Raw genomic sequence first — 19,879 nt, 5'->3', positions numbered from 1 at the left:
TCAGAACTTCGCCTTCTCTTGTTTTTATTTACTTGGCAGAAATTTCCCCTATTGGGTATTCTCTTCACTGGAATGAACTGTTTCACAGCAGTAAGTGAAAGGAAGAGGCTCAGAATGTATAAGCTGAGCAGTTGCCTGTCGACTATGTGAAGATCAATGCAATTAATTTCCACATCCAAGATTTGGCATCCAATTATTTGGAATTTTAATGTTATAAATAATTTACACATTCTATGTTAAACTATGCATCACAAAATTATACTACATTTTGCAAATCTGTCAGAGGTCCCCACGGTACAATTGCAAGTACTAAAATACTTGGAAATAATTTTGATATTAAACCCAAGCTTCCCCTACACATACATTAAGGCTTAACAATATGCAGTGGTTGGTTCTTTCACATGCCATCCTGTAGGCAGTCAGACCCCACCAGCAGGAAAGCAGCACCTCACCTCAAACTCCTCCACCTCCTAACAACCCATTGTTAGGATTGGGGGGGGGCAGGGGGGAGAACACAGGAAGTTGTGCTCCTTTAGGAAGGCACTGTAAAGGACAAAATAGACAACATACCAGCAGCCATTAGAACTAAAAACCCAAACTAGGATGCAAACAAAATACTGCTATGTTACTAATACCTATATATCTTTCAAAGAGCCGGCACAGGCATGATAGGCTGAATGGCCTCTTTCTGTGTTCTATGATTCTATATTAAAAATCTTACATCTGTTTACACTTACCTCCAAAACCTTAAGCCTGTTGTCATGTTTTTGACATACTTTTGAGCCAACTTTTCCATTATAAATTAATTTATCCACATTTATAATGGAATTGCCTCTGTAAACTTGTCACACTGTAATTATATCCTCCCACCAGTAGTGGTGCTGTAGCACCTCAGTTTTGTGTCTCCCATGTCTTCAGCTTGTTCTGCAGAGAAACTTCTGTGCTCCAACTCTGCTTCCCAAATTGCCACAAGTTTTGCCAATTAAAAGAAAAGGCTTGCATTTATATAGTGCCTTTCACATCCTCAGGATGTTTCACAGCCAATTGATTGCTTTTGAAGTGAAGTCACTGTTCTTTTTGTAGGCAAACGTGGCAATAAGGTCCCACAGACAGCAATAAGATAAGTGACCAGTTAATCTGTTTTTGGAGGTGGTGATTGCGGGATGAACAGGCAGATAGGGCCTCAGTTTGATGTCTTATCTAAAAGACAGCACCTCCAACAGTGCAGCACTCCCTCTGTACTGCACTGCAGTGCCAGCCTATGTCATGTGTTCAAGTCCCTGAAATGGGCCTTTAATCTACGACCTTCTGGCTGAATGCTGCCACTGGGCCAAGATTACATTTAACTATAAGTAACATTAAAGCAAAGTATTATATAAAATTAAGGACAATTAACTTTAAAGTTAGGACTAGATTATACCTGTGCTCCCTGGTCCAATTATCCCCCCGCCCTCTAACTCTACTTCACGTGAAAACTTTCGATTCCCCATTTATGATGCCATGGGAGACAATAGTAATATGGTAAAATCATGAATATAGTGATTTTACTGTCGAATTCTTTTTCGAGTTTTAGGTATATAGAATGTATTATGTTTATCATCTTGGAATAGGGAAAAAGTAGGGAGTTGAGGCTGCACACTCTCAGATGTGGTGGGCAGAAAGCTAAGACGCGATTTAATAGAGGTCTTAAAATTATGAACGGTTTTGTTAGGATGAATAGGGCAAGACAATTACCAGCTGGGGGAGTCAGAGACAAATGAATAATCTAAAATGAACAATGAGGAGAGTGGGGTTTAGGAGAAATTTCTTTACAGTGAGAGGCATTAGAGGATGGAATGCTTTGTCACAGGGAATATTTGCGGCAGAGACTTTTTAAGTTAAGAGTGGATAAATATTTGAAGCAGAGGAATATGCAAAGTTATGGGGAGAAAGCAGAGCAGTGAAATTTGTTTGGATTGCCCTATCGAATGGCTAGCCAAGGCATGAAGGGCCAAATGGTTTCCTTCTGTGCTGCAAACAAAATCATTATCTTCTTTGGCTACTATACCCTGGAGGAACCAACTGCACCCTTTTCTCCTCCCTCCCCATATCATTTTAAACTTCCCTTAGGCACTGACTACAATAAACAAAGGCCTACAGATATTTTAATAAAATGATACTTAGACCAGTAATGTAGAATATGTCCCTCTAAGATTGGTTAAATATCTCTGCAGTTTTGAGGTGTAACATACAGTCAGATGCAGAACTGACTCAATATTCCTATTAAGAATTAAAGAACCGTAGAGACTTCAAAGGCAGTGGCTGAAAGCCTAAAGGGTCTGAGCTAACAGTGTGCTGCAAAATATACAAAATACATAAAAAAGACTGCTTTGTCCGACCGAACTTGCTGGTGCAGTCATCACTGCAGTGCCACAATGAAGCATTTCAACTCCATCTGTGGAAGCTATTCGAATTCTCTTTAAAAGGACCACCAGCGGTCAGGATTCGTACTAGATGGCATAAAGGGACACAATGATTAGAAAGAGAATCTAAAAGGAGGATCCGGTGAGCTAAGTATCCCATGGGATGTTATCACCTGGAACTGGGTAAAAAGAAACAGCCAAAAAAGTTGAGCACAGCTTAGTAACCTAGCAAGACCCTTATTGATCATTTTTAAAATAATACAAAAGGAATTGATGGATTGTGCTGAAAGCTGCCTGGACTCTCCACCTCTTGACAGTTTGGTCCCATTAGATTAGGTGCAGGCTGAGTCTAGGCATATTCCTCTATATCAGAGATAAGTTCTGCATGAAAACTCTAATCACATATCTAGTGGGAAAAGCATAAGATGCCCAGTAAGGTAGAGGCACAAAGGTCCTTTGAACAGTTAGCTGTGCCGCTAACTAGCACTGCCAACGCCCTGGTTCAGTGATACATTTTTGTCATGTAAAGGAAACCAAAAATAAAGGCTGATGGCACAAATAATTTATAGCCATTACAAATGCTGTTTATGTGTCTTGCCCCTAAAATTCTTCAGCTTACATACAACGTCTTTATTTTTGCACTGAATTCCCTCCCTCCCTCCCCCACCCCTCCACTGAAGGCCTGACTTCCGCTGTGGGTATGGTTCCACAGAGGCCAGTTACCTACTGGTACCTCAGCCCAGTGGTCATTCCTCGTGTGCAAGTCTAAACATTTAAAGTCAGTGTGCTATTCTACCACAGAAGCCATCACAGCCAAGTCTTCACCTGGTATCCACTATCCTCCACGGGTCGCTGGACAGGGATCAAAAGCAACAATCCATGTTCATTCACTCCTCTCCAGCCTCTGGCACTAACACTAATTGTAGCTACTTTACTACTTAAAATTGGGAATCAAACCTGGGATATTCTGCTCAGCATAGCCTAACTGCACCCTTGCTATACCAGCTAGGTCATGTAAGAAATATTTTTTAAAAAACACATTACTAACAGTCTGACTGTTGTAATATAGTACATAAATGATGCTGGAGTTTAACCAGATGAAACTACAGTTAGTTTTTTTGAGTAAGCTTATGCCGCATTCTGGTACCACCTCAGCACAAGACTCACGTCTTGACAGGAAGCAACATCGGAGATATTGTGTGTAGAGGCTCCTCTCGTTGGGGAGGGATTGGGGGGGGGGTGGAATTGGAATAAAAGTCAAACTTCTTTTGACAGAAACTCTTTACATCAATGTTTACACAACATTCGACCCCATTACTAACTGGGATATAGAGTACAGGATCTGTGCACTACATGAGTCAATTGGGAAATTAGATTGTAATATTAATCAAAAACCGCTAGAAAATTAGCATTTTTGCTCCTAGGTATGTCAGATAAAAACTGTGTGGATGACATTTCACACAGACCCTGCAAATAAATTCCTTCACTGGGTAAAAGTAATGTTTTTTGTACCAATTGATCCAAGCCACTTATCCAGCTCAGCTTCTAAAAGCTTTGCATTTGATGAAATTCAAACTGTACAGCTTTTTAAAAAAAATGAACAGTATACACAGAGCTTGTGCACGATCACCAAGAGGTTTCATCTCAAACTAAAAAAACAAAAATCAGAATCTTGAACCATCGCCAGTGAAATAACTCCACAGTATATGGACTTAAACCTCTTTCCCCAACTCTGTGCACTTAGAATGGGCTCTGATAAAAGGCTTTTTAAAATCATTATTGTGATGACAGCACAGAGAAGAAATGTCAAGACGGTTCCAGAAAGATCAAGCTGGAAGCGAGCAAGATGAGTCACAACATATTCAATCTGTCAGTTTTGCAGGATAATAATTAGCAGTAATGTTCTAGTTGGCAACATCTCCTCTCAGTGAAAATTCCTAATTGAAATTCAGTCTAAGTTTTTTTTTAAAAAACCATAAAACACTGAATATTTTAACCTGACAATATCAATCTTCTCTGAAACTTTTACATTAAACACGCATAGTATACAAAAATCAGATAACAGACAGAAATAGCCCTATTCTGTTTTACATTGCGGAATGTGTCCGCTACTTATTCCTTCCAGGACCTCATGGTCCATAGGGAAGTAACGCCATCCGTTTACATCCTGAGCTTTTCTTGGCAATTCATCTGAGTTGAGATCAAGATTCTTTATACTCTGCATTCACATTTTGTTTGCTAGTTCCTGCATTCCTTAAGGCTGGAATTTCCCTCGTGTATGGACACAATTCTATTTCTAGGCCCACAATGATAAGTGAAATTCCAATTTGAAATATGCAAACGGTGTGAACTTACTTCCAGAGCATAATTTTTCCATTAACCATGGGCAACTCGAGGGGACTGAACAATGTACTGAACTACTATCCAAATTTAGCAACAATTTCTTTTTAAACAAAACAGGCTCTTGCTCACATTTGGATAGACATCAAACTCTGACCTTCGTGTGAAATAGGAAATGAAGAACTTTCACAACCTCTGACCATCCCAAAGTGCTTCATAGCCAATTTGCACACAGCAAGGTCCCAAAAACAGCAATCAGGCAAATAACCAGACAAAAGTGTTTTAGGGGTGTTGGTTGAGTGATAAATATTGGCCAGGACACTGGCAGAACTTCCCTACTACTCAATCATGCCATGGGATCTTTTATGTTCACCTCTGAGGGTGGACTTGGCTTCAGTTTAAAATCTCATCTGGAAGACTGCACTCAGTACTGCAACCTAGACTATGTGCTCAAGTGTCTGAGTGAGGCTTGAACCCATGACCTTCTGACTTAGAGGTGAGACTGCTATCACTGAACCAAAACTAACATCTTATGCAAACTCAGCCTTAAAAAGTGGTACAATGGTAGGAAAGTCCTTTGTCAGTCAGCGATGTCCTACAACACATCTGCAAATCCAAACAATGACACAAGCTGCTTCCACACTGCACAGGATATGTAACTCCACAAGTAATGCACCCTAAATGGAAATTATATGCACAGAGGTTTAATTATACTCTCTAATATGTTACCTACAGGGGGAGAATCAGGGCCCTTGTTGGGGAAAGTTGCTCAGTTAGAAAATTGTAATTCTTCCAGTAGATCCTTATTCATAAAGAACTGTTTAGGCTTCAATCAAACTCATTACCCCAAGATAATGGGCATTATTAGCAGATACTGAAACAAATTAAAGAAAGAAAAGACTTGCATTTACATAGCGCCTTTCACTTAGGATGTTACAAAGCGCTTTACGGCCTAAGCAGTACTTTTGAAGTGTAGATACAGTTGTACTGTAGGAAACTTGGCAGCCAATTTGTGCACAGCAACGTGATAATGACCAGATAATCTGTTGATTGAGGGATAAATGTTGTCCAATGCGCCGGGGAGAATAGTGCCATGGATCTTTTACGTCCACCTGAGGGGGTAGATGGGGCCTCAGTTGAACATCTCATCTGAAAGATGGCACCTCTGACAATGCAGCACTCCCTCAGTAATGCACTGGAGTGTCAGCCCAGATTTTGTGCACAAGTCTCTGAAGTGAGTTTTGAACCCACAACCTACTGACTCAGAGGCGAGAGTGCGACCAAATTAAGGCTATGTCTCCCCATCCTGCAGGCAATAATGATCCACAGGTCCAAGCCGGAGATTTTAAAAAAATTCGTTCATGGGATGTGGGCGTCGCTGGCAAGGCCAGCATTTATTGCCCATCCCTAATTGCCCTTGAGAAGGTGGTGGTGAGCCACCTTCTTGAACTGCTGCAGTCCATGTAGTGAAGGTTCTCTCAGTGCTGTTAGGTAGGGAGTTCCAGGATTTTGACCCAGCAACGATGAAGGAACGGCTATGTATTTCCAAGTCAGGATGGTGTGTGACTTGGAGAGGAATGTGCAAATGGTGGTGTTCCCATGTGCCTGCTGCACTTGTCCTTCCAGCTGGTTTAGGTCGCAGGTTTGGGAGGTGCTGTCGAAGAAGCCTTGGCAAGTTGCTGGAGTGCATCCCGTAGGTGGTACATACCGTCAAGTTGCGAAGTTTCTTTTTAAAAATCAAGAAACATAGGTGAAAAGCCAATACTGCAGGGCACTATTGAGGCTGAAAAGAATTGAAAGGAGAAGACAAAATAAATCAAGTAGTGGTCAGGTTATGCCAAGCTTGAGATTTGAAAGACCAACTATCCTTTTTGGCAGGAGGCGTGAAAGGCAAGTGGGGTTTCTTTGGATGTGGGGTAGTTCCAAGATGACAGACTTGCTGATGGAAGATTGGAACCAAGTCGACCCTCTGTGGCAGATTCAGCAATCCGATACCTGAACCCAGACAGGTCCACAGTACTCCAGTCTCGTTACAAGGGTCTGGAGGGGTGGACCTGGGATTACTACTGCTTGGCACCAGATAACCCTAGAAGCCAATGTTCTAATGGTACTGTGGCAATAGCTTACCAATGCTTTATGTTGGTAACTTGTGCAATTTTAGTTGGTTAAACTCCAGCAGTAACCCTGTGCACACTCAGAGATCCCTAATCCTTGGCTCTTGTTGACCTGCATCTAAGATCTCTGGATTTAAGCAAATAAGGTCTGTTCCTACAAGGACAATGTGTGCACTCCACATCAGGCACACAAAAATGTTGTCTGTGCACATTTCTTAGTAATTTCGAGACTCTTAAAGCACAGTAAAGGGTTTCTAAGTGCATCAGTCACCTGACTGATCAAACAAAAAGTTAAAAGCCTGCAGATCAGGTGGATCCAAACTGCAGTCCTTGGGTCACATGGGGTCCATAGGCCCCTGCAATGCGAATCACAAAGTCCAGGCAACAATATTTCCATTTCTTATTTACAGATTCAAATTTGAGAGGCCTGGAAGTTTGGAAAAGGCTGTTCTCAAGTGTTAGTGCCTCGATGGTGGATAAATCCTAAATGTATACACCAAAATCAGTTTGTATCAGCAACTTGGGATCAATACAAATTCATGTGAACATCGACTTAAATTTTGGCTGCAAAGACAAAATCCTTGGATTCTCCGGTTTTAGATTTTAGCGTAACTGGAAGATGAGTTCCACAGCTTTGAGGTCCTCGGAAAGGTTGAGTTAAGAGTAGGAGATGGTTCAACAAAGCTTGAGAAAGGGGGTTGTATAACTTTGAAGTTATGTTCAAATTTATCTTCCACCATATCACATCAAATGGGCAAAGTCCTTCAAGCTTTTGTCTTTGCTTGCCCAACATCCAACTAAATCAAGTGTCTAGAGATACTCCCCCTCCTAACAATAGGGGTACTGCCTCCAGAATCATTACACTAACTGAAATGTAGATTGTTCAGATTATATTATTCTACCAACAGTTCTATTGGCTTCCCAGCTGCTGGAACCCTCACCTGTATTTACTGCCTTTCTTATTGCAATTGCATCAGCAGACTTGAGTTGTGCAGAATGCTGATCTACCCAGTGAAGTATGCTGATAATACTGTACTATTCACATTTTGGCTAGCTGGCCTAAGGCCAAATCAAACAATCAGTCTCTAAATAAAATATTTTAAGATATCAATAATAGATTAATTAGCATCATCCTAGGTAGCGCAGTTCTTTAAATTTTGATGTTGGAGCCATCTCCAAATTATGCTCAAGTTAATTTTTGTGACACTGAATGCATTGTACAAGTGAGCTAGTACAGCTGCTTACTTAGCTACTGTTAACAGAGATAACCTCCAGGTAAGTCTCCTTGAAAAAGAAAATACAACATCATTTCAAGGCACCCCAACAGCACACCATGGCTCCAGCTACTGAGAGAGAGAAAAACTATGATTGAGACATTGCAAGTAGCAGCACGCATCCTCTGAGGGGCAGTTCTGTCCAAGAGTCTTGTTAGGCAGGTGTCTGCTCCTAGACCAATGTCTAGGCTGATCTGCAATAGGCCATGAGGAGATACATCACCAGTGACTCATTCTCCAAGTTTTCTGTCTCCTCTACCTGATGGAAAAAGCTAGCTTCAAGTCTCTGTGGCCCAGCCAAGATCATAACTCTCTGTGTGGGATAGGGGACTTGCGTTTCTGTTACCCAATCAACACTAGTTTTCCAGAAAGTGACGAGAGCATTTTTGTAAGAGACTGTCTGCAGCAGCATTTTTTCCCAAATGGCAATTAGATATTGGATCTTCTCACAGGATCACAACAAATATTTTAAAAATCTTAACGCATAATCTGTACTCAGGTTAGAAAACAGAAGGACAAATATTACCCCAGACATTCTCAGCTATTGCCACACAGAAATAAGAAGTAACTGTACTAACATCAATGTGAACTTTCTAATTAAACCCGTAAAAAAATACTGGTCATTGCATTCATGCCAACAGTATGAGTTTCCAATTTATTCAGCAGAGTAAGAGCAATAATATTTAAAATCGTAATATTAGAGGGATGACTTATTTTGCTAAAGTATTGATTTCAACAAAAATAAATGTAGGGAGAAGTGCATAGGGAGTCCAGCTCCAAAAATGACATGTTACAGAGTGCCCAAATTTCATCCCTCAGAACTACTATTGAGGACTACCATAGAGAGGAAGGAGACAGTGCACCCGGCATACTATTGAGTTCTTTGGGCTGACAAATGTTTTCGCTGCTCCTTCAAAAACTGCATACAAACAGCAAAAGTGGCGTGAGAAACCAGGCAGAACTGAAAGTGTGCTACATACTCTACTTGTGGGAAAAAAAAATCATCTCCAATGGTGCAGCTCTGTGAATGATTTTCAAGATGGGGAGTGAATCAGCGTTAAAAGAGGCACAAACAGCAACTTGGGTAGGTGCAGGGTCAAGCACCCACTTTTCAGAATGTATTTGGCTTACAGGAGCACCCACAGGGGACCAGTATCATCAAATAGAGGGATGCATGTTATCCAGTGTCTCTAATGCAGCTTTCAGAGCAGAACAGACAGGTATTAAGCCTCTTCTTAAGTGCAAACTGTAACTGCATTGCAATGCAGCAAACCTTGCACTTGCATTTTCAATCTATACCAGCATGAAGCAAGTCTGTGTGAACAGGCAACACCATGCTCATCACCAGTAAAGATAGAGCCCCGAGGCTACACACTATAAACAGGGCTGCAAACATGGGATTAGGATTATTGCTCCTGTGGAGGATAAACATCAACATGGACTTGTGGGCCGAATGGCCTGTTTCCATGTTGTAATTTGTTGCTTTAAAAAGAGGGGATACAAGTCTTGCAGTTTCTAAACATCAATTCTTGTGGCCGCCTACAACTTTTTTTTCCTCAAGATGTTTTGTGGGCAGCACATTTGTGAATTTATTTTCAATAAATTTCACAATTAATAAATCCAGTAGTTCAGCAGATTAGCAAAACATATATAAAATAAGACATTGGGAGAAACTAATTTTAAGACAACAGATGCTATGGTGGCATATCAGATGCCTATCTAATGCAAAGTCTACCACGCACAATATTACTAATTGACAGCAGGTAACTTCTTGGAGGATTCACAGATGTATCTTGACAGATCGCTCATTATGCAAATTAGTTAGAAATCAAAGCAATAATTACATTTGACTAATAATTAAAACTGACAATATTAATTTTGGTCAAATTAACCAATCAAATAGACTCTTCAAAATAAAACATTTCTTATTCTTAAACAGAATATATTGATTCTAAGCCTATAGGCAGTTTCATTTAATGTTTTTCTCCATTTTTGAAGTTAATTTCATGTGTTTCTCCTTCCCACCACCCATTTTACATATTCCTAGTTAAATCACGATAGGCAGTTTCCTCCCAGGATTGAATACTGCTCTGAAAATGGCACCGGAATGTACATAGGAGCCTGCGGTTACACATATTCATCAGATTTTCTCTCTCGCAGAGGAAGAAGAGACAAGGTTAGTCCCTGTACCTGTCATCAAGGGCACCAGTGAGATAAGCCACTTGTCATGTGGGGAACTGCCATCTATCGCTTGGTGATATGGCATGGTGCAATACCAAAGTACCGTGCTCAGTGTGCCACCGGGCTTTGGGTCTTGTTTTAAAAGTGAAACCTTCTCCATATACTTCATTGATATCATCCTGTAGAAAACCAAATTAAACCCTTCAATGTAATTTTTAAAAAATGGGTTTAATAATCTAATTTGTGGTCGTAATTCCCTCTTGCACCCTATGCCAGAATCAGGTAACGATTCAGGGACAGCAATGATCAGATCAAAGTTGCTCTGTCAATGCACCTCATCGCAAGATTCAGAATAGCACCTCTCTTTAGTGATTATGTGAGAAACATTTCCAAGTCCTACATTACATTGGCTTTTCTGCAACATCTTGGTGGCATGCTGTAAACCAATAACCAATATAAACTAGATTCTGACTTCCAGAATCATTTAAGATCTTTCACAACAACGAGGGGAGGCTATTTCTCAATTATTGCGTGGAATAGATTGATACTCAAGGCCACCGTTGTAACCCTGCTACTGCTTTGTCCATCAGGGAGAGGATACTTTCCTCATCTGTCCTGGGTCGAAATCCAGGTTCTAGAGGGTAAAGGACTGATTCCAAAATACAAAGGTGCCACCAAGACACCCACTTCCCCAAACCTGGAAGAGATCCATCATCCCAACTCTCTGAAGGGCTGGAGTAGAATCCCAACTCTTAGAAACAAAAGCTTTGATCCAATCTCCCTATACATATTTGGAGATGCAAACCTTACTTCAATAGCAGAAACAAGAGGGTTTATTCATTAAAACAAAAACAAAAATACTGCAGATGCTAGAAAACTGAAATAAAAACAGAAAAAGCTGGGAAACACTCTGCAGGTCAGGCAGCATCTGTGGACAAAGAAACAGAGTTAACGTTTCAGGTCGACGACTGATGGAAGGTCATTGACCTGAATCATTAACTCTGTTTCTCTCTCCACAGATGCTGCCTAACTGCTGAGGGATTATTCATTGTTGGGCACATGGTTATAGCAGGCTATAATTATTCTGTAATACAGGCTGATGTCCCATGATATCGTTCATGGGTAATCTAGGGTCTGGAATACAGCTGTGATGTTCAGTGTGGTCCCATTCGGAGTTAGGGAGCTGAGCAGTGTGGAGGGAGGCTGGAACAGAGACAAGTTGAGCACAGTGGGCCAGGGAGAATGACAGAATTTTTAAAACTAAAATTATTGGGCCTCAAGAGAAGTAGAGGCTTAGGTGTTTTGTGCTTTTTCTATGAATATATTTGAGACAAACAGGTGCAAAAATGACAGACATTATGCATGTGGGACACTTCAAGTGTGATGTAAATTTAATGCATGTACCACAGATGCATGTCAGATAAAGACGTTATTACAGGCACAAGTGCATTAGGCAGTGAATAATTGTGAACCCCAACAGTTACTTGGGTAAGTTACTCTATTTTCAGTTTAGCTCAGTTGGCAGCACTCTTGCCACTGAGTCAGAAGGCTGAACTTAAGCTTGGAAACTAGACTCACACTCCAATGACATACTGAGAGAGTGCTGAATTTTTGGAGGCACTGTCCTTTGGACGAGCTAAACAGAGATCCTGCCTGCCTGTTCCTGTAGCACAGTTAAACGTTAAAGATTCCATGGCACAATTCAAGAAGAGAAGGGAGTTCTCCTGGTCAACATTCCTCTCTCAACTAGCACCACCAAACAACAACTTGCATTCATACAGTGCCCTGTGCTCGCTGACCTACATTGGCTCCTGGTCCAGCAACACCTTGATTTTAAAATTCTCATCCTTGTTTTCAAATCCTTCCATGGCTATCTGTGTAATCTCCTCCAGCCTGATAACCCACAGAGCTCTGCGCTCCTCCAACTCTGGCCTCTTGCGGATCCCCGATTTTCATCGCTCCACCATTGGCAGCCGTGCCTTCATCTGCCTAGAACCTCTCTATCCTCCTTTAAGACGCTCCTTAAAACCTACCTCTTTGACCAAGCTTGTCCTAACATTTCCTTATGTGGCTTGGTGTTAAATTGTGTTCGATAGCATTGCTGTGAAGTGCCTTGGGATGTTTAACTACGTTAAAGGTGCTATATAAATGCAAGTTGTTATTGTTGTAGAAAAATGTCCCAAGGTGCTTCAGAGGGTATGACCAATAGGTTGGTCAAAGAGGTTGGTTTTAAGGAGGACCTTAAAAGGAGAGGGAGATGGGGAGGTAGAGGGCTTTGTGGGGGAATTCTGCAGCGTGGGGCCTAGGTGGGTGAAGGCACAACCAGAAAATGGTGGGATGAAGGGACGCAAGGATGTACAAGAGGCCAAAGTGTGAGGAACAGAGAATTTTGGGGGCGGGGCGGAAGAGATTTAAACATGAGGATGAGAGTTTTAAATTAGAGGCGTTGGGAGACCGGGATCCAATGTAAGTCACCAAGGACATGTACGATGGGTGAGCAGATTTGATGTGGGATAGGATACAGGCAGCAGAGTTTTGGATGAAATTTATGCAGGGTTGAGGATGGGAGGCTGCCAGGAGAGCAATGGAACAGTCGAGGCTGCTCACTCGCCTCATTGATATTTGTGATATCCTGTGCACAAAATGGTTGTTGCATATGGCTATAAAACATCAGCCACTGCACTTCAAAATAATTCACTATGTGAAGTGCTTATATGCTGTTGTATTAATGCATGGCCTTTTCTCTTTACTTTCTATTCACCATGCTGCGTTTTGGGTCAGGTTTACATCTTTAAATCTAATGCCCAGTTTTGCTTTTTGAGCACAAATTATATAATAAAAATGGACAGTGACACAAGGCTCTTCACTGTCTTATTACAACAAGACTATAATACTTAAAGTTAGAGATAGGGGAACAACATGTTATTGAGCACTGCACTAACGATGCCTCAAAACCACATCAGACTTCCAACAATTAACCTTCAGGAAAGTACCGTTTCATGGACTGAATATGGAAATTGAACAATTAATAGTTTCCATGGTATTGATTTGACAAAGTATCAAGCCTAATCACAATATATAAACCATGAATTTAGGCCCCATTATTTCTCTGCATATTTACACAGTGAATTGAAAGCAAATTCACAGACAGAAAATGGAGGAATCCTAATCGACGGTTGCCACAGAAACATGGCTAAATGGATTTTGAATGACTATTAAATAAAAATCCATTTTGGAGTCTGCACCTTTGGTAAATAAGGTTAGTCTCAGCAGCACTTATAACTGTGCATGACAATGAGGCTAATTTGTATATGTAAATGTAATACTTGATTGCTTTGCAGGAATCTGAAGCGCCCACGTTTACGAAATTGATTGAGAATATTGGGGGCTAAATTGGGCCTGGTAGCGCCCGTTGTATCGGCGCTACGTGGCTCCAAAGGACGGAAAACGGCATCCGAGATGCGCGTGCACACTTCCAGCATGTCGTGCACAGAATGCCATGTTGATAAAGGCGTTGGCGCACGCGCACTTAATGAACGCTGGCAGCACGCAGAGTAGGGAGATTATGCGGTAGATCAGTGTGCACCACTGATTTAAAGGGACAGATGCAACAGTTAACCTTGCACAGCTGAACTGATCTTAAACAGCATGGAGAACCCTCCACCAGTGCTATTTAAAGGAATCATGCAGGAGTCACAGGTTTGTTGCTGGATTATTGCTTCTGGCTACTGATGCATTTGTATCTGTTTTTGGAGGTCTCCTATACTTGAATACTAGGTCAAGGGGACATAGCCTAAAAATTAGAGCCAGGACTTTCAGGAGTGAAGTTAGGAAATGCTTCTACACGCAAAGGGTAGAAGAAGTTTGGAACTCTCTTCTGCAAACAGCAGTTGACGCTAGCTCAATTGTTAATTTTAAATCTGAGATTTTAAATCACTTTCTTTTTCAACTTCTTAGCATGCACCATATTGATTCTGGTTTCAGTTTGTAGATTTCTGGGAATAAAGCAATCTATGCTTATTGTAGTCACTGTTGGACAGCATATTAGCGGGAACTAGAAAACATACCCTGGCTCCAAAACCTTCACACCAGGTTAGATAGTAACAATAATTGTAGGACTGAATTGGTGCAGCAGGGATGCATCCTAGAAGTAGTGGCCTAAGTGTACTATCAGGAGCGCTCTTTGTTAACCACTGTCGAGGATTGAAATGTATCAGTACTTGATCAGAACCAGAACCAGTGGTGTAGTGTTAGTAATGGAACCGATTGTTTGGTTCTGAAACACACCGTTGTAGTTCCGTAGGTTGTACAAATGAGGAAGTAGCTCCTCAGGCAGACTAGGAGGAAACACTTCTTTTAAAAAAAAACTTCTTTCCAAAAGCATTGGCCCAACTTGCCAATGTTCATGTATCAGCCAATGTAGTTAGGTTATTTAACCATGTGGGCATCACAGCTGAGTCACATACAAACATACAAATTAAGAGCATGAGTAGGCCATTCAGCCCCTCAAGCCTGCTCTGCCATTTGATAAGGTCATGGCTGATCTGATTGTGACCTCAACCCTACTTTCCCATCTACCTACTATAACCTTTGACTCCCTTGTTAATCAGGAATCTATCTAACTCAGCCTTAAAAATATTCATGATGTGGAGAAGCCAGTGATGGACTGGGGTGGACAAATGTAAGGAATCTTACAACACCAGGTTATAGTCCAACAAATTTATTTTAAAATCACAAGCTTTCAGAGATTATCCCCTTCGTCAGGTGAATGAGTGAAAAGGTTCTCAAATCGCATATCTTATACTAGGCTGGGACAGCATCACACCAATCAAAAGGTGTCGTTGTTATTCAAACAGGCCAGTCATGGAGAACAGCACGTCCCAGTACACTGGATATACATTGTGTCAATTACACAGACAGACAGAAAGAAACCCAAATGGCAGAGAGAGAGAGAAACCATTTGGGTTTCTTTCTGTCTGTCTGTATAATTGACACAATGTATATCCAGTGTACTGGGACGTGCTGTTCTCCGTGACTGGCCTGTTTGAATAACAACGACACCTTTTGATTGGTGTGATGCTGTCCCAGCCTAGTATAAGATATGCGATTTGAGAACCTTTTCACTCATTCACCTGACGAAGGGGATAATCTCCGAAAGCTTGTGATTTTAAAATAAATTTGTTGGACTATAACCTGGTGTTGTAAGATTCCTTACATTTAAAAATATTCAATGACCCTGCCTCCACCGCTCTCTGGGGAAGAGAGTTCCACAGACTCACAACCCTCAGAGAAAACATCTCTCCTCATCTCCAACTTAAATGAGAGACATCTTATTTTTAAACTGTGGCCCCTAGTTCTAGTCTCTCCCACAAGGGGAAACATCCTCTCAGCATCCACCCCTTCAAGTCCCCTCAGGATTTTATATGCTTCAATAAGATCACCTCTCATTCTTCTAAACTCCAGTGTATACAGGCCCAACTTGGTCAACCTTTCCTCATAAGATAACCCCCTCATCCCAGGAATCAGTTGAGTGAACCTTCTCTGAACCGCCTGTAAAACAATTATGTCCTTTCTTAAATAAGACCAAAACTGCACACAGTATTCTAGATGTGGTCTCACCAATGACCTGTACAACTGTAGCAAAACATTTCTACTTTTATATTCCATTCCCCTTGCAATAAATGACAACATTCCATTTGCCTTCCTAATCACTTGCTGTACCTGCATACTAACATTTTGTGATTCATGTACTAGGATCCCCAGATCCCTCTGTACCTCGGAGTTCTGCGATCTCTCTCCATTTAAATAATATACTGCTTTGCTATTCCTCCTGCAAAAGTGGACAAGTTCACATTTTCCCACATTATACTCCATCTGCCAAATTTTTGCCCACTCACTTAACCTATCTATATCCCTTTGCAGACGCCTTATGTCCTCTTCACAACTTACTTTCCTACCTACCTTTGTGTCATCAGCAAATTTAGCAACCATACATTCGGTCCCTTCATTCAAGACATTGATATAGATTGTAAACAGTTGAGGCCCAAGCACTGATCCCTGTGGCACTCCACTCGTTACATCTTGCCAACCTGAAAATGACCCATTTATGCCTACTCTCTGTTTCTTGTTGGCTAACCAATCCTTTATCCATGCCAATATGTCAACCCCTACACCATGAGCTCTTATTTTGTTTAGTAGCCATTGATGTGGCATCTTGTCAAAAGCCTTCTGGAAATCCAGGTACACCACATCCACAGGATCCCCTTTATCCACGTTGCTTGTTACTTCCTCAAAGAACTCCAATAAATCAATCAAACACGATTTCCTTTCACAAAGCCGTGTTGACTCTGCCTGATTGCATTGAGATTTTCTAAGTGTCCTGCTATAACCTCCTTAATAATAGATTCCAGCATTTTCCCTATGACAAATGTTAAGTTAACTGGCCTGTAGTCTCCTGCTTTCTGTTTCCCTCCTTCCTTGAATAGAGGAGTTACATTTGCTATTTTCCAATCTGATGGGACCCTTCCAGAATCTAGGGAATTTTGGAAAATTAATACCAATGCATCTACTATCTCTGCAGCCACTTCTTTTAAGACCCTAGGATGAAGTCTGTCAGCAAACCCTTTCCCTGGTGATTGTAAATGGTTTAAGTTCTGCCCTCCCTTTCACCTCTTGATTCAAAATTATTTCTGGCATGTTATTTGTATCCTCTGCAGTGAAGACGGATGCAAAATATCTGTTCAATTCATCCGCCATTTCCTTATTCTCCATTATTAATTCCCCAGACTCACTCTCTAGAGGACCAAGTTCACTTTACTTACTCTTTTCCTTTTTAAATACCGTAGAAACTCTATCCGTTTTTATATTTCTAGCTAGCTTTCTCTTGTACTCTAATTTCTCCCTCCTCATTATTATTTTAGTCATTCTTTGCTGTTTTTTATATTCTGACCTGCCACTAATTTTCACGGAATTGTAAGCTTTTTCTTTCAATTTGATACTATCTTTAACTTCCTTAGTAGCCACAGATAGTACGTCCTTCCTCTAGAGACTTTCTTTCTCACTGGAATGTATCTTTGCTAAGTGTTATGAAATATCTCATTAAATGTCTGTCACTGCATCTCTACTGACATATCTCTTAACCTAAGTTCCTATTTCATCCTAATGCCAACACTTTCTAGCAGGGGTCACTGGATGGTGATTAGGAACAGGGATCCTGCTGATTACTGCCCTCTGCTAAGGACACTAAGACCTTAATGCCTTCAGCATTGCCACCCTCAATAGGTTTAGCACAGACCAAGTGTCATACCTGGGACCTTCTTGGATTGTGTGGTTTTGGGGGCGGGAGGAGGAGAATTGGAAATACCCTTCTTTAATGGTAAGCATTCATTCACTCAAATAGGCAATATGTACAGGAAAACCAACAAAAATGAACAGTTTGACCGTACAGGTAACTAGATACAAGGTATGAGTGTTCCTTTTTTTTGGCATGGCATGTTCCCTTTATTTCCCTCACCTCAATGAACTAGGAAGAACAATGACACAATAACATTGAGATAACAGAATTGATAATGATGCATATAACACTCACCAACTTCCGCCTCTGCTCTGGGATCCCAGTAACATCAACTGGATTCCGTTCCAAGACGTTCACAAACTTCACCTCAGGGACTGCTATTGCACAGATCACGTGGACCCATCTAAACAGACAGACAAACATAGTCACCAAAGGTTGCTTAGGGAAGCTTCGGATCCGAAAACAAATTACCTTGGAACCTGGAACTAATTCAATAATTTACACCGATATTTGTACTGGATTATACCAAATCAGCTGCTGTTTTTTGGAAGCTCCGATGTTGACTGCCAGTTGGAACTTACAGAAGTGATCCTAATAGTCGGCGAAGTCCTTAATAACTAAGAGTATTGCTTATCATCAAGTAGCAAGATCTGTTTTATCATATAGGCTATTGTGACACTAAATTGAAGACATGAAGGAATGCCTTCGTAGATTGTTATCCCAATTTTAAAATAGAGCTAGAAATTTGAGATTGAGGAGAGGTGGGAGGCTCAATAAAATGTTCTGATAGGCTCTAAGCGCACCGCGCCTCAGGAAGGATATATTGGCCTTGGACAGGGTGCAGCGCAGATTCACCAGAATGACACTGGGGCTAAAAGGGATAAATTGTGAGGACAGGTTGCACTGGTTAGGCTTGTATTCTCGAGTATAGAAGATTAAGGGATGATCTAATTGAGGTGTTTAAAATGATTAAAGGAGTTGATAGGGTAGATGGAGATAAACTATTTCCTCTGGTGAGGGAGTCCAGAACAAGTGGGCAAAACCTTTAAATTAGAGCTACGCTGTTCAGGGGTGATGTCAGGAAGCACTTCTTCACACAAAGCTTAGTGGAAATCTGGATCTTTCTTCCCTAAAAAGCTGTTGACGCTAGGCCAGTTGAAAACTTCAAAACTGAGATTGATAGATTTTTGTTAGGCAAGGGTATTAAGGGTTACAGAACCAAGGCTGGTAGATATAGTTAAGATACAGATCAGCTCTGATCTAATTGAATAAGAAGTGGGGGGGGCTCAATATAACAGGTTCTAGAGCTGAATGGCATTCTCCTGGTCCTATGCTCCTCTGAATAACTAGTTTTACTTATTTTAATTGCTGTATACATACACAGACAGAAGTGCTATACTGTCTCGTACAAGCTGAACAATAAGGAAAAAGCACCCAATGATCATTAAAGAACAGTTCTATTTCAATCTGAAGGACTGAGGTTACCCACTTGTGTGTGAAAGGGTGACTGACCCACAGCCAGCAAGCCGGGTAAACCCTTTCCCCAGGGCTACCCATCATTCAAAGCTGGCTGCCATAGTTATGGTATATTTAATTAGCTCTTAGCCTGGCTTAACCTTAGCCTCTCAGTGGAAGGTTTGGGTGCAAAGAAACCCTGAGGATAAAAATAACCATAACCTACACACAATGGACTTTCATGGAGTGAAGCTGAACTTTGTCATATTAGCGTACAAATTTGTATACAATTCTCATGTTCTTTTAATGAAGTTAATCTATTTTAAAATAAATGCTTTCATTAAAATAGCAGGCAACAAATATTGTACAGTATGATTTCACCCCGTATGTCTCCTGCATTTCTATGCAATGTTAAAAAAAATTAAATTCAAAGTATTGCACACATATTCATGTAACTTCATGTATTCATGTTACATTTTTATGGAAAACAGTTCACTCACCATCAGATTTCACACAAATATCAGAGTAAGGCTGCTGGATCACAGGACAATTTTCCTCTCCTTCATTAGGGATGGTGAGGTTAGTTGTGACCTTGGAATTAGATATAATGCAGCACAGTCTGCAGATCGAGCCTGGGACTTCCCTGGACTGTATGGCTCAGCTATTCAATGAGGGGTAGTGTCTTCATGAAAAAGTGTTTGGCAAACCTTTTGGGCTGTTCACAAACACTACTGTTTAGATAAACTACATCCTAACTCAGTATCACACCACTCAATGCTATCATGGCAAAAATGGCACATATGCTGCCCCTTAGCCAAC

General features: G+C 41.0%; 1 protein-coding gene across 2 annotated transcripts in view; it reads right to left on the bottom strand.

Moving 5' to 3' along the window:
* Positions 1-19,879, bottom strand: part of kdm4b (lysine (K)-specific demethylase 4B) — a 433,937-nt gene that overhangs the window by 48,162 nt on the left and 365,896 nt on the right. For both annotated transcript variants that reach the window (XM_067968101.1, XM_067968102.1), the window contains one exon: positions 17,900-18,008. In XM_067968101.1, coding sequence (XP_067824202.1) covers positions 17,900-18,008 — 109 coding nt within the window. The remainder of the gene's footprint in view (positions 1-17,899; positions 18,009-19,879) is intronic.

Source organism: Heptranchias perlo, chromosome 29, assembly GCF_035084215.1.
Source record: "Heptranchias perlo isolate sHepPer1 chromosome 29, sHepPer1.hap1, whole genome shotgun sequence".
Classification (NCBI taxonomy): domain Eukaryota; kingdom Metazoa; phylum Chordata; class Chondrichthyes; order Hexanchiformes; family Hexanchidae; genus Heptranchias; species Heptranchias perlo.
This window is presented reverse-complemented; position numbering and strand designations above follow the sequence as displayed.